We start from the raw sequence: 16,211 nt of genomic DNA, 5'->3' as shown, positions 1-16,211 counted from the left end.
CTTCAAAATCATCCCAAAGCATTCTAACTTTCTTCCAATACTAGAGAATCTAGAGAGTTTCTTGAGAGTTATTTTCTCCTTTTTTTATCAAGAGAAAATTATCATTGTTTTCTCCTTGGTAGATCGAGAGAAATTGTAATTCCTATTTTTTTCATAGTGAAATTCTTCTACCGTTGCCCGTGGTTTTTCCCCTATATTATTTAGGGGTTTTTCACGAAAATTTTGTGTCTTTTTTATCTTCATCTTTATTCTCTCAAATTATTAGTTACGTTTTTACTCTATCCGATAGTCGTCTTTCGCAACAAGATCGTCCTATATTACCTATCGGTTCAACATGATAATTATCAATTGCATTTTATTACTAAAATAACAGCAGATAATTAAAGCCATTCAAAATCACTTCTCCAGGAATTGAAATTTTAGAAGGGGAAAAAAACACATTAGAGAAAAATCACTCGACCGAAATCACCTCAAGCAATTGCTTACTTCCCTCACTCACTTCAACCTTTTCCATCTTCAAACGGCAACGCATCATGGGACTTTTCCTTCCCGCAGCTGCATAAGTTCTGATCAATAATTCAAACACTTCCTCTCCAAGATGGTCTACAGCTTTCTTTAAAATCTCTACAAAATCTTCGGCCCCATCAACATCTTTTACCTGCTCAAAATGTCGCATCACCGTCCCAATAGATTCGGATGATGGAACCCACTTTCTGCCATCTCCTCTGCCAGTCGAAATTGCATTGGCCACACAATCAACTGCCATGTTGATGTCCCCACTTTTCAAGTAATAATCCAAAAAGATCTCCCAAGTTTTGGCATTAGGCTTCGCTCCTCTCCTGCGGGCCTTCTCCTTCAGCTCTAGAGCTTTTTCTAGCAAACCCACCTTGACATAAGCTCCGATTAAGACATTTGGAATCCGGATATCATAAGTAGAGCAACCCGATCCCCATTCTCTAAAGCATTTCTCTGCTCCGGATATATCTTTCAAGTTGACCAGCACCTGAATCATATTCAGATAGCTTATATTGGCTGTTTTGTGAAAAGAGAGCCTCAATGAACGCCATATTCGATAAACTTCACGCAAGTTTCCCAGTCGGCCATACAATGTAATTAGAAACTGGAAAGCAGAAAGATCTCTGTCAGCATTTCTCTTTTCCAGTTCCTTAAGCGCCTTCTCTACCTTCTCAAACAAGCCAGCATCAACATAAATTGATGCTATATTGCTATATGTTGTCCAATCATCAGTATCCTCAGCATCTCTCTTCATTTCCTCGATAACTCTTTCAACCCCAGATATATAATTCATAGCAGCCACAGCTCTCATCCAAACATTATAAGTATATGAATCTAGCATGACACCACATGATTTCATTTCTTGTACGATTTCTGGTACCCTTTCAGGCTGGCCAATCTTCGTGTAAAGCGTCATGAGTCTGTTATAAGACATGGAGCCTAAAGGAAGGTTAAGATCCTTCATCTTTTCCATGAGAGCTTCTGCTTTTTCAGTCATCAGTTCCTTACAGTAACAGTTGAGAAGGGCACCATAAGTTAGATGGTTCTTTGAAGATTCAGGAAAATCGACAAAGTAATTTTCAGCCGCAGGAACCCCTTGAGCTTTGGCAACCAAATCAAGATGGATAGCTTGATCACTAACAGTTTTATTCATGCCCCGCTTAGTCGCCATCATTTCGGAGAGCTGTAAACTCAAACAAAATGATATACACAATCCATTTTGAATTAGTAACTAGTAAATTCAAACAGAGAAAAACATACATTTATAAGACATTCTGAACAAAAGCATGTATCTCCACACGATTGGACATGTTAACTTCTAAAAAAACGTGCACAGATATAGCTAATGAAACATAAGAATAGGAAAGAAAAAAGCAGAATTACGAGAAATATACGTTCGTATGAAAATTCTGAACCAAGTATTATCAACAATTATACGTAACCAGGCACCAGTCTCTGCATGATTTTGGACAATGTCACCTTCTAAAAGCAAACTGTGTTTTTTAGAATAACGAAACAAGAGAAACCGGGGGAAAGTAGAATAACGAGATAATCAAAATGAATTATCTATCTTAAAACGCTTCTGAATCTTTCACTTGTTTTTTAGAATAACACAATCATAGTTTATAAGTAACTAAAAAAGTACTCTAAAGTCGAATGAATAAAAACGGCTGAAATGAAATGAGCCCATATTCATATTACTTCACAAGACAAAATCAACAAAGCTTCACATGAATCATATCTATTAGGATAACATAATAAATTAGCATAAAAACCATTGATAAACCCGAATCTTTGATCCAATAGAGGAAAACGAACCTTGAGAGCAGGGTAATAGAGCTTACGGTCGCAGAGCTTCTTTAGAGTCTCGTCAACTTCCCATTTGTAGACACGCTTGGAGCACTTGAGGAACTGATTCAGCTTGTAACCCCCAGACCGATGCGGGTAGCCCGATTCGATCCGGGAAGTCACATTAGGGCCACCGGAGTGACCCACTGTAAAAATAGCGGAAATTTTAAAACTTTTATTGAAACATGTAACTTATAAAATCAGTTGTCACTATTTAAAAATAAAACAGATTTCCAGACTCGTATATAAATCAAAATACAATTACATGCCCCCTAATCACATGTACCATTCTCTGCAACAACGCCGGAAGAACTCCCTTACTGAAGTCGATAGATGCACTGGTACAATTTTTTTTAACCTGAAAAGGTGAGTAATAGAGTGAGCTTTGGAAAGCTCAGTAATACAGAACTACCAGATGATGCTGAAGAACGTGCAGATACAGATAAACATATTTTTTTCCTTATCGATTCAGACATTTACAGATCTTTATACTGAGCAGAGATTCTACGGATATTTCAGGTAGTAACGAACAATGAGCTTTCAGTTCAGAGAAATATTTCGGATGACTGAGTTCAGGAGATCAGAATAGGTTTTCTAGTGGGTTCCCATAAAACCAGTAAAAAGATACAGATCTTTTAAAACATATATATGTATATACCCCCATCCAACAAGTCCAAATTGTGTAGGTTCCCCAGAACCATACACCCACCATCAAGTCCAGTTGGCCCTGAGCACACAGCCGAGGAGCCTCCAGGTATACTTCCTCCAACATTACCCTCCCAAGTAAAATATGTTCGTCCGTAAAAGGATATATCAAAAATCAAAATATAAATAAGGTCAAGTATCATATCAAAATCCAGGTCAAGTATCAGATCAGAATCCAAGTCAAGTATCAGATCAGAATCTATGTCAGATATCAGATCAGAATCCATGTCAAGTATCAGATCAGAATTCAAATCGAAAATCAGGTAAAATATTCATGTGAGTAGGGAACACACTAGAATTTACAGATAGTATTCAAAGATATTGGATAATCTTAACAAGTAGAGGAATACGGATCTTCAGTATACCGATAGAATATCGGAATTCATAATCACTATTGGAAGAGTTCAATGACTGACAGAATCATCAGTTATTCAGAATGTGACTTGAGCTGATAAGGAAGAAATGAAGGTTCAGGACATTTATATTCTATATCGGTTGATCGGATTATCAGACAACTCTTACATGAATAGTTCCCAGAACTAATGGTCAATTGGTCAATTCATTGTTTTCCAGGGTATTACTTTAATACCACAATTCTTGTCCATAGACCATTTTCGAAATCATCGTTGAATAGATCTTCCAATGTCTTTATTTCATTTCCACACTTCCACAATATCATGAAATGCTGACGTACTTGATTAATTTGTTCATAACCCATTGTAATTGTACACTACGTAAACTCATCAGAGTTTCCAGACTTGTCCAAATCACTTACTAAATCCTCAGTCATTGAGGTTACCTATTTCATTTAGCAGTCATCTCCATTCCAGTTACTTCAGGATTTTCCAGAGTAAGTCAAACGTTCCTGAATTTCAGATAAATGTTGTACTTCCATTCCATTAAATTTGGTCTTCGTGGTTGATTGTCGAACAAACGTCCAATTCTTAATACTGAATACGATCTAGAGTTGAGCTGAGTTGAATACTTCCAAAATTTATCATTGAGCCAAACTTGAGAAGACGAACACATGTTCCAGTAATATCTATGTCATTCAGGTATTGACATAGCTTTAGGGTTGATCTACTCACTTAAATTATTTTCCATTACATTTAAAGGTAGTCTAATACCCATGCTTACTTGGATTCCTTAATTAATCCAAGACATTTACTTAATTTAGGCCATAAGGGTATTTTGGTAATTTTGATGTTCAATTTTATTCCATTCATTTCAGAGCTCGAGGATATTCAATCATTCCTGAGCTTGGTGATATTCTTGGGTCATTTCCATTACAGGGGTATTTTGGTCATTTTACAGATCCACGGTATTTCAATCTTTTTCCTTCATCCGGTCTTATTATTTAATTCCAATTTATCATCTATTTCAGTTCGTTCGAACAATTATGAAAAAAGAGCACCCTCCGATAAATTGTTCTTCAGGTATTTACTCATAACTCAGATATTTTCGGGTCAAGTGCCTTCTCGGATTTTACAAACGCAATATTATGAATTTTTCTTTACAAAGACAGAATATTAATAATTAAATTTGTACTTAATCGAGTTAAGTACAAATCCTCAAAGTACTTTCTCCTTCAGGGTCAACTCTGACTATTTTACCTCTCAAGGGTATTTTCGTAATTTCTTAACCAGATAATTTCGATATATCTCTTAACGAAAATATAATATAGAGATCCTATGATTAATTGCTTCCTCGAACATTCTTTGATCTTGAAATGATTAAAAGGCTTCTAGTATCTAGCATAACCTTCTTAGGGTTAAAAACCGGTTATCCATAATTTCCAAGTAAAACTAACATTTCTTATGCACATCAATAGTTTTAGCAGATCAATAATTCTTTTCAGATTTATTAATCCACTTCCAGAGACAATTCTTGTCATTTTCCAACTTAAGGGTATTTTCGTAATTTTACCCTACCGGAGTATTATCATAATTTCCCATCCAAGTACCTTTTACATTTAACCTTTGATGAAATAAACTATAAGTTACAAACCCATGTTAATTTCTTTATCACTAAGCACAGAACTTGTAATTTAATTCTAACAATCCCTCAATTTCTTGTAAAAATCATCTGAACCATAATCAATTACTGAACCCTTTTACCGTATTCAGATCGAGTGTAGAAACTAATTAACTACACAAATGAGACCAATATTATCTTAATCATGCATTTATCAATATCAACATGTTCCATAAAGCATAAAGAGGTAGTAAAGTATTACCTCGATTTCCGTGCAATACTGATCGACCATAAAAATTCCATTCGAACGCCTTTGATCTTCAATTCAACTTCCAATAATTTCCTCAGATACATATCAACATAAATTATATCAGAAACGGAGCTTAATTACGATAAACAGATCGAATCGGGTGATAAATCAGTGAAAGACGGCTTACCGGGTTCGAATTTGGCAAAACGGACTTCGGATTCAGATTCAGGACGTCGAAAGCATAAAATATGACTTTTCAGAAATTCAGAATTTTCATTCAAAATCAAAGTCAACAGGTTTGACCGGCAATTTCGATGCCTTCGGGTCTGAATTTCGAAAAATGGACTGCGGAATCGGATTTGGAACGTCGAAAAATGTCAGGATAGGTATACTCGGTCGAAGTCAAAGGTCGTTTAATGCCCGGTCAAAGCCGGTCAAAGTTTTGGTCAACAGTGGTCAACGTCGGTCTACGGTCAACGGGTCAACGGGTCGGGTCAACAGGTCGGGTCGGGTCAACGGGTCGGGTCGGGTTGTGACCGGTCAAACCGGTCAACTGTGCACCAAAACCGGTCAAACTGGTCATTTTTTTCTTCCCCACGCGCAGTGGCGGCGCGTGGGGGCGCGTGAACAGTGCTAAAATCCCGGAAAAATTTCTAAAAATTATTTTTGAACGATTTCGAGATACTTACAATGCTCGGTTCACAATTTTGAACGGCGGAGAGCTCGATTTCAACAAATCAGAAACTTTGACCGCTTCACCTCCTCACGCGCCGCCGTCGACGGAGACCAAGAATGACACCGGCAAACTCGGAACGATGCAACGAACGCGATGGTGTGGGAGGTGTCGTAAACGGATGACCCGATCGTCGTGAATCGATGAAAAACAAACTAAAACCGAGTTATTACCGACGATACTTCCGACTGAAATTCACGACGAACGGCAATGATTCACGACGAAATGTTTGAGGGGTTTTGTTCCTCGATTGACAACGAACACGATGATGATTTCGGATCATCATTTGGAGGTCGGACGACGAGTAGATCGGAATTGAAAGGAGAGTTGTTGGAGAGGAAAATCTTGAAAACAATCTGCTGAACCTGCGCTGCGCACGGGGGTTTATATTTTCCCAAAAATAAAAATGGTCAAATCATGAATTTAGCCACTAAACTTCATGCATTTCTTAAAACGGTCTGCCAACTTTGAAATATTACAATTTAATCCCCAAATTTCTTCCAAATACCAATTTAATTCACCATTTTATAATTTCTTAAATTTAGCCCCTAAATTGGGGTGTTACACAGCTGCTGCTGCCGCTTAAAAAGACGGTTGTAAAGTGCTTCCTCTAAGTACTTCTTTGATCTTGTCGTCACATTCTTGGTCCGTCCCAGTTGCTGCATCAATGCCATCGATTTGCTTAAGGAGAGGTTAGGGTTTTAGAGTTTATTTTTATTATTTACTTTGGATTTGGGTGAAATTCTGGGAAATGAAAGAAAGCCCTGAGCGACTGCGAAATGGAGTGTAGCTGAGAGTGGTTCTGGGTTTAGGCTTAATGAACTTAGAATTTGTGTCCCGCTCAATTAGGTTATGAGTTTATGTTAAGGATGTAGGGATCTCAATTTAACCCGAAATATTTCTATTTAATTCAATTAGTTATTTACTTTGGATTTGGGTGAAATTCTGGGAAATGAAAGAAAGCCCTGAGCGACTGCGAAATGGAGTGTAGCTGAGAGTGGTTCTGGGTTTAGGCTTAATGAACTTAGAATTTGTGTCCCGCTCAATTAGGTTATGAGTTTATGTTAAGGATGTAGGGATCTCAATTTAACCGGAAATATTTCTATTTAATTCAATTAGATTATGAGTTTATGTAAATATAAAAATTTTAGAATTAAAAATCATATAAAATTATCAAAAATGTTTCAAACCTTTTTTTTTAATAAAAAAGACAAAAGTTTAACAAATGTTACAAATATATTACAAATGTTAATCAAAATTATTAGAGGCTGCCACTATCTTGCGAAGGAGTTACTGAAAATGTATAGAATGATAAACAATTACATCAACATTAATCCAAAATTATGTTAATAATTAACATTATTCCTAAAAAAATAAATACAAAAGATTAACAAAATTGTACTAAACAACATTGCAGAAATTATCAAAATCCAATCAAAGGTTATTAGAATCAGTTATTTAAAATTTTATTAAAACACGAATTTACATGACAACAAATCTCAAATTGTTCGATTTTAATACACCAAAAATAATTAAGTATTGTTAGTTAAAAAAAATGTATTGTTGGCTGAACCGTGGTTAGTGTAGTAAAATTCAACTTTTTTTAAAAAATAATTCTATAAATTTAATTTAATTTACTGAAAATGTATAAGTTTTTTTTAGTAATATATAAGTTAACATTATAAGTGAACCATGAAAAATATTAAAATAAATATAATTATTATAATTTTTTTAGGCTGTCATCTTTTGATTCACCATAGTATATTTATCCTAAGCGTATCAAACATAATAAGTCATTAAGAAAAAAATTGATTTAAGCCTATTTAGTAACCCTAAGAAGATATTATACACTATCTGGTTTGACCAGTTTTTAAGCTTTTTATATATATATATATATATATATATTTAAACTTAATATAAACATTTACCGAGAAAAAATATATTATGCACTAAAACATGAAACATGCACATTATTTTATTATCGGAGCCACCGAGTGTAATGCCGGCCTGCCGGTTTGTTAAGTGGGAAGAACTCGAAATCCGCAACATCGCCACCAGTAGAGTTCCGAGACCAACGATCTGGTTAGATCAAGAGGACCTTGACAAATGGGACATGCAGGGTTAGGGTGTCGAGTCCATCTCTCTAAACAAAACCTATGAAAAACATGGCCACATATCATCTCACATATCTCTTCTCCTTCTTCGACTTTATATGGGCAAAGAAGGCATTCGGTACCGGCATCGACCGGCACCGCTAGCTACCAGTACTCGTCGTTGTCCGCTCCTTGCACTGCACCAACCTCAGCTGCCAGGATACTCGGAACGTAATGGTGGAATGGGAGTAGAGGATAGCAAATACAAAAACCACAAGCCCATTCCAAATAGGTTGCGATTATAAGTACGTGGTTGAATAGCGTTGATTCACGAACGAAACGGGGAAGATAACGACGGTTGAAGTAAAGGAAATAGAGAATAAGGGAAACGAAAGTGAGAATAGAGAAAGCTAGGGATATCCCCATTGTGGATCCGCCACAATTATGCGACCAAATGAGGGGAATTGGTGGTATTATTTATAGCTCTAAACAATGTTTTAAAAAGATTGTACGAAAGCAAAATATTTACGTCACGTTGATCCTAAAGTTTTAATTTCTGGAATTCGTGATAGTATTTTAAAGGTCAAATGTAAGACTTGGTCCCTTACATGTAGGTAGGGTAGTCAAGTAAAAAAAATAGAGTTAATTAAATTTATGAGAATTATTTTATAATTTGAATTTTTTTCAAGTCGAGTCAAATATATTTGTTTGATATTTTGTTCAAATTTAAATGTAATTATTTATAGTGTTATAGTATCGCTCATTACTGATTCAAATAAAGTATTAATGAGAGTATAGATGAGTCAAAGAATAAATAGGAAAAAGAATTTGTAAAGAGTTACAATAGGAGGACCAAATTGAATAAAATATAAAAATGAAAAATAATAAATAATAAATTTGTTTTTAAAATGAAGAGTTGAAGTTAAATAGTTTTTAAAACTTAAGTCTGTTAAAATATTCATTATGTATCTATCATCTTTAGTCAATCAATGAATGCCGCGTGTCTCTAACAATAAAATGTTGCACTTGGTATTAAGTACCTAGTTGGTACATGGATTTTTTTTAGAGCTATTTGATACTTGATCTTTTAATCTACCGAGTACGTGAACTTGAAAACAGTCACGTGCTTTAATCTAAAAAATTTAACTTTATTAATATCTTAAAGTCAAGTGATATTCATTGATTGGCTAGAGATAACACATCAGTAAAATTCTAACATAGTTAAAGTTATTTTTGTATAATCATCCAACACATTAATCGATTAATCTAAATTGAATAATACAAAGAACAATCCACTCAATAGCAAGAACCAAATCTTCATTGGGCCACTAATTGGATCTGTGTGTAGGCCCAAATGACCTCCAATCCTACAAACTAAAGATCCATTTGGAAACTAATCGACTCATCGCATACCAACTATCTCTCCTAAAATTATATATATTTTTAGTTTTACGTTGATCTAAAATTATTAGATAAGTAAAAACGATAATTGAGATTATTTTTTTCAATAAATATCTTTTTATTTTTTATTATTAATTTTATCTGTTAATTTTTACTTATTTAATAATCTTAAATCAAATTGTATTATAAATAGTAGTATATTAATTATAAATTTTTAAATACTGATATAAACCGACAAGTAGACTCAAGTTTGATAAAGGTAGCAGAAAAACTTGGTCGCGGCTTGACCCTACAAGATCTGATCTACCCATCCCTATCAATATTTAATCTTCATCGCAGAAACATGTTTTTTATGCAGATAAGGTCAGTTGAAAATTAGATACGAGTATATACAGTTATTCAAATATGAATTCCTATCATATACACGATATTTGAAATTGTTGAAACTTTTATATTAGTTAATAAAATTTTTATTTATATTTTATCTGAATTATTTGATTTCACATCCTTTGAAATTTTATAATCTCGCACTCCTAAATTTTAAATATAAATTTTTATATTCGCATCCCTTGACACAAATTTTTGTGTTCTTCCTTATATATATATATATATATATATTTCTTGAAATTGGAATTTTTTTTTACAAGATGAAGCCATTAGTTTTATCAAAATTAAAAAAATATTCAAATTACAATGGAAGTATACAATCACAATCATAAATTAAAACACATAATAAGAACATTTTCATGTAACCACATTAACACAAGAAACTAGCCATTAAGATCACAAAAGATAATGTAAGAAAAATGTTAAAAAGCCACTATAGCAAAAGTGTTTTTTAGCGGTGTTTTCAGGGTAAACACCATAAAATTTAAGTATGTAGCGGCGTTTACAATCCAAATGCCACAAAATTATACTTTAGCGGCGTTTTTTCAACAAACGCCGCAATAGAGTGGTAATGTAGCGGTGTTTATAGCTCAAACGTCAGAACATAGTTGTTTATAGTGGCATTTTCCCAACAAACGCCGCAATAGAGTAGTAATTTAGCGATGTTTTTATACAAACGCCGCAACATGGTTGTTTATAGTGGCGTTTATCCAACAAATGACGCTATAGAGAAGTAATTTAGCGGCGTTTATCAAACAAATGCCACAATAGAGTAATAATTTAGCGGCGTTTTTCGTACAAACGCCGCAATATGTTTGTTTATAGTGGTGTTTTTATAAAAACATCACAAAAACATGTACTATGGTGGCATTTTTTAAAAAACGCCGCCAAAATGGTCAATATATGCCCCACCCTTCTCTCCTGCCCGATTCCTAAAATCATTACAACGCTTCTTCTCTAAAAGGGATTTATCTGGTACAACAACGACCCTCATACAATTCCAGGCGACGTCGTCTTCTGTCTCTCCCGGCGACCAAATCGACCCTCTCACCGGCAAACAGTTATCTCACGATTGAACGGTTTGAACCCTTCTCTCACTATTGAATTTTTTCATTTATTTTTTGTTGGTATTATGAAAATGGGGAAACCCCAGAAAGCTAACATAATGGAGAAATATAATAGCTTTCGAATAGGAAAAGAATATATATACATATTGTTTTACTGGTTTACTGCTTGAGAGCAGTGTTTTTTTGTTGAAAAAACACCGCTATATATCGTTACCTATTGTGGCGTTTTTTGTTACCAAACGCTGCGAACTTTTGCGGCGTTTGTCATATCGCCGCATGTGTTTTTTGCGGCGCTTAAAAATGCCGCTATAGGTAAAAAACGCCACAAAAAGTCAATTTTGTTGTAGTGAGCTAACAAAATAAACTCAAATAAAAAGTAGATACAAACAAATCTGATTGAATTGGTAAACAAACCAAAAAAGGAGATTAAGCTATTGAAAGACCACCGATAAATCGTAAATCAGAATCGAGCGACGTAAGAAAAATATCTATGAACGTAAATAGCGTATCCAAATCCAATTCGAGAGTCCAAAGCAGAAAATATCAACGTGATAACAAATGAGCGCCATCTTGATTAACCGTGACAATGTCAAATCCAACCCTGAGAAAAAAGATAAACGAAAATAACAGTCAAATGATCGGAAATGTGCCAAAAGGCAGAAGAAACATGACATAAAGACAAAGGAAAACATACCATAAAGACATTTATTAGAAATAAAAAATAAAAAAAATGTAAAGATACAACATAACAAAATAAAATAAAATAGCAACGAATAATGACGATTGACGATCAAAACTAAGACAAGTATCGCCGTCGATTACAAAGATAAAAATAGGATTTAAATATTAGTAAACTAAGTATCATATATATATATATATATATATATATTTCGTACATTACTAATATTCCTATAAAAAAATCTGTTGACCATCAAGGTAATATTACAATGCATTAACTTATTAGTTCAGTTTTAATGATAAAACAAGTAAGATTTGTGTTTCTCTTAATAGGAAAGAAAAAAAAACTATAGGAAAACGAATGCATACGTAATATGAAAAGGCACATGGGCTATGATAATTGCAAACACGTGAAATTAACGCCGACAATCGGTCAAAAAATATTCGGACGTTCGTCACATCATGTGTTGGCAACCAAACTATATAAATCTCATCGGCAGAAACTAATATAATATCTCTTAAAATGTTGAACCATAAACATCAATAATTAACCAACATGATTAGTGCTTAAACATGTAATAAACCACGGCGTTCAACAATGCAAGGAACGAGGCCCAATGCCTACTTCGCCTCTCCCAACAATTAGACATGTAAACGACAAGTTCAAACAAACCTTATGAATTCATTAATACTGTGATTTATATACTAATTTAATTCTAAGTCGTCGTTAATTTTCTTTTTAGGTGTGAAGCCGACAATTGCAGTTCAACAATAATGTATGTAAATATATAAACAATTTAAGCCAAACGTACATTTGAAATCAAAATTCATACCAACTAATCAAATTACCACGTTAAGTTCGTGTATATACTTTTAAAAGAAAAAAAGTATGATTCTTAATATAGCAACGATCATACAATTTGAATACATTGATGTGTGTCTCGTTAAAAACTTTCTTTATATCTAACTTAATGAATAAGAGTGCAACACATCAATATTTACAGAGTGTGACGTAACAATTCCGCACTTAACACATCAACAAAACTTTAAACCCTAACTCATCATAAAAACGTATATCGTTCCCATGTAACACTCCCAAGCCTATGTTAAAGCATCCCAGCATTTAGTGCTAACAAATTTCCCGTAATGTAAAACACTAATACAAAGCAACTTTATTGAAAAAAAATAATGTCAAAAATACTAAAAGAATTACCTAACCGATGAAAATCATAGCAGAGGAATATGCATGTCTTCCAATACCAGCTTGAGACAAAGAGTGAGCATTACAGTTTCGTTCTCTAAAGGTAAAACACACTTTTCATGAAAACTGAGTACGATAAGCAGCATAATTAGATACAATTTCAGCAAAGCTAGATAGAGCAATACTATGGTTTTCAATCCAGCTTACATGTAACGGATTGTCGGATTTAATGATCAACTTATAATAATTCAACCATTTAGATGATTTAAATACATTTCTCGCTTCCAGGATAGTTGCAAGTTCAGCTCCAGTGAGGTCCAAACATCCAATGGATTTTGAGCAACGAATGAGTATAACGTCATTATGATCGCCTAAAATTCCTCTGATACCTACTTCTTTGAAACTTCCTTTAACTGCGGTATCTACATTAAAAAACACTCTTTCGAAGGAGGAAACCGAGGTCCGACAATGAGTGTGTGCTCTTTTGTACTCTTTATGGTCGAGGCTGTCGGGCAAAAAAAAATCTCGTTAATGGATGAAAAGGATTCAAGTCACTTGCTTTTACTCCAGAAACCAATCCTGAGTAGAGAGAGGTCATAACCAATCAACTTCGAAGTGCCTCCCCTTGAAGATGGTCTGGTTCCGACAAAGCCAAATAGTCCACACTATACCACAAAAGTTAAGTTCCACAAAGGCTAGCTTTAACGAAGGCTTTATAGACAAATTATCCCAAGTCAAAAGGAATGACTTCAAAGAACTTGGAACCACTACATTCATATTCCAATAATTACGCCATGCTTGCCAAACTCTCCACGAGACACACAATGGCAAAATTGATACTACAGTTTTAATCATTTATAAATACGACTCGATCAAATTTTAGTTTTTAATTGAATTAAAACCTAATTCGTTATTTTATATTTAAAAGAAATCCAGTTCATTATTATTTAATTATTTGTATTTATTGTAATTCTGTGAGGAATCTAGTCTAACACCTCATCCTATTAAGTTAGGCGCACCAAAGACAAAAAGAGACAAGTGTTGTTTATGGTAAGTACAAATCTAGATTTTGGATTTACTAATTTCAAGAGTTTTTGCCTTTTAAAACCTCATTTTTTGTCGGTTTGAAGCGATAAAATCTGAGAATCCGAAACCAAATATTAAATGAATTAAGGGTTCATGCACCACACCACCGAAGCTCTTGCATTTTCTGCTTATATATAACTCCAAATATCCACACTCCAAATCACACCCACAACAGTATTTGACTAGTAAAACTAGAAAGAGAGGAATCCGCAATCCGTTTTAGAGAAGCGAAAATGGTGGTCGGCATTGACAAGGCAGTTTCCGCCACGAATCCCGTCGTTTCATCCGTCAAGAAGACGCCCCCCTCCGACTCCGTTATCAACTTGGCTCGGTTTGTGCATCCCCGTCCTTTTCTTTCCCCTTTCAGTAGTGGGGTTTCTGACTGTTGCATTGATTGATGTTCCATTAAAATCCCACTTCATTGCATGCATTGCGATCTGATTTGAAAGTTTGATAAATGGGAGTTTTTCTTTTCCCTCTTTCACAGTGGCGATCCTACCATGTACCAGCCATACTGGAGGAGAATGGGAGACAAGTGTACGGTCGTGATCCCCGGTCATGATTTGATGAGCTACTTCAGCGACCCTGGAAACTTGTGCTGGTTTTTGATGCCGGAGCTCGATGATGCAATCAGGAGACTCCATCGTGTCGTCGGGAATGCGGTGATTGACGACGACCGATATGTCGTTGTCGGCACTGGCTCGACCCAGCTCTTCCAGGCGGTGCTTTTCGCCCTCTCTTCCCCCCACAATCCTGACAATGAGCCCCTCAGTGTCGTCGCCGCTGCCCCTTTCTACTCGGTAACCCTCTTGATACAATTTTAACCCTTCATTCCATTGACCTTTGACTTGTTTCCCCCCCCCGCCCTTTTTATAACTCGGTTGAGTCAAATCAATGTATCCCACATCGTGTTGGATTCATTACGTTCTTATCGTTTTCATCGAGGATGGTTCAGAAACGACATCGGGAAACATTTACACTATGGGGTTGTCTCGAATGCGGAATAGACAAATTACTGTGGAAGGAAATGGGAAGAGGAACAAACATGTTTTCTTAAAAACGTAATAACTAGTTTTTCCAAACATATGCATGTAGGCATTGTTTCTGGATCTTAGAGAAAACATGGTAACATGGGCATGTCTAGTTTCTTAAACCATGTGATGAGTCAACCCCCTGATTCTCCACTGTCTGGTTCCAAATTTGGTGTAAAAAAAAAGCCACTTTAAACAATATTTTGAGCAGTTTTTGTATATTTTTATGTGCATTTTGTTCACTTACGATATCGAATTAGCAGTCGTATCCAGAGGAGACAGAGTTTCTTCATTCGGGGTTGTACAAATGGGCAGGTGATGCGTACTCCTTCGATAAAGATGGAGCTTACGTGGAGTTGGTGACTTCTCCGAACAACCCCGATGGAACGATTCGAGAAGCGGTTGTGAATCGCGATGGTGGTAAACTGATTCATGACTTAGCCTACTATTGGCCCCAATACACCCCCATTACTGGTAAGGCTGATAATGATATTATGCTCTTCACCTTCTCCAAAGCCACTGGACATGCTGGTTCTCGCATTGGGTAAGATTCTCCTCCCTTGAAATAATTAATAATCGAGAAAAATGTTTTGATCATTTAATATATAGCCATTTTGTTCTGCAGCTGGGCTATCTGTAAGGATAAAGAAGTGGCTGCCAAGATGGTTAAGTACATAGAGCTGAGCAGCATCGGGGTATCCAAGGAAGCTCAGCTTCGAGCCGCCAAGATTCTCAATGTGATTGCCGAGGATTGCGCGAATCCCGGGCCTGAGAAAGAAGAAAACTTCTTCGAATATGGCCACCGTCTCATGTCGGACCGATGGGAAAAGCTACGGGAGGTGGTTAAGCGCAATGGTGTTTTCAGTCTGCCTAAGTTTCCTAGAGATTTCTGCACCTTCATGGGAAAAGACACTGATCCAAGCCCTGGTAATTCATCATTTTTGGCATATAATAAAAGCACCCATTTGATCGAAACTTATGAAATTTGTTCTTCTTTTTCCCAATGGTACAGCCTTTGCATGGTTGAAGATCAAGGATGGCTTGGACTGTGACAATCTCTTAAGGGAGTTTAAGATAATCACTAGGGGCGGAACAAATTTCGGGGTTGACTCGGATTATACTCGGATTAGCATGCTGAGTCCTGACGACGAGTTTAACCTTTTCCTGGAGAGGTTGGCAACAATCAAAGGGACCATGAATGGAAACTATTAGTTGTGATGGAGAGCAAAAGGCCTCTGTTC

At 35.6% G+C, this 16,211-nt stretch overlaps 2 protein-coding genes across 2 annotated transcripts; one reads left to right on the top strand and one right to left on the bottom strand.

Annotated features, from left to right (window-relative positions):
- Positions 1 to 350: 350 nt before the first annotated feature.
- Positions 351 to 2,433, bottom strand: LOC120171173 (pentatricopeptide repeat-containing protein At1g60770-like). Its single transcript, XM_039178943.1, has 2 exons — positions 2,335 to 2,433; positions 351 to 1,699 (listed from the first exon to the last, which is right to left on the bottom strand). Exon 2 carries the CDS (start codon positions 1,688 to 1,690, stop codon positions 452 to 454), a length of 1,239 nt encoding a protein of 412 aa, XP_039034874.1. The 5' UTR covers positions 1,691 to 1,699; positions 2,335 to 2,433; the 3' UTR covers positions 351 to 451.
- An 11,656-nt stretch (positions 2,434 to 14,089) lies between these two features.
- On the top strand, positions 14,090 to 16,197 carry LOC120171162 (L-tryptophan--pyruvate aminotransferase 1-like). The gene is made up of 5 exons (XM_039178936.1): positions 14,090 to 14,270; positions 14,427 to 14,739; positions 15,234 to 15,514; positions 15,596 to 15,897; positions 15,983 to 16,197. Exons 1-5 carry the CDS (start codon positions 14,173 to 14,175, stop codon positions 16,180 to 16,182), a joined length of 1,194 nt encoding a protein of 397 aa, XP_039034867.1. The 5' UTR covers positions 14,090 to 14,172; the 3' UTR covers positions 16,183 to 16,197.
- Positions 16,198 to 16,211: the final 14 nt, after the last annotated feature.

The sequence above is a fragment of the Hibiscus syriacus genome, unplaced genomic scaffold, assembly GCF_006381635.1.
Source record: "Hibiscus syriacus cultivar Baekdansim isolate YM2019G1 unplaced genomic scaffold, ASM638163v2 tig00003041_pilon, whole genome shotgun sequence".
NCBI lineage: Eukaryota > Viridiplantae > Streptophyta > Magnoliopsida > Malvales > Malvaceae > Hibiscus > Hibiscus syriacus.
This window is presented reverse-complemented; position numbering and strand designations above follow the sequence as displayed.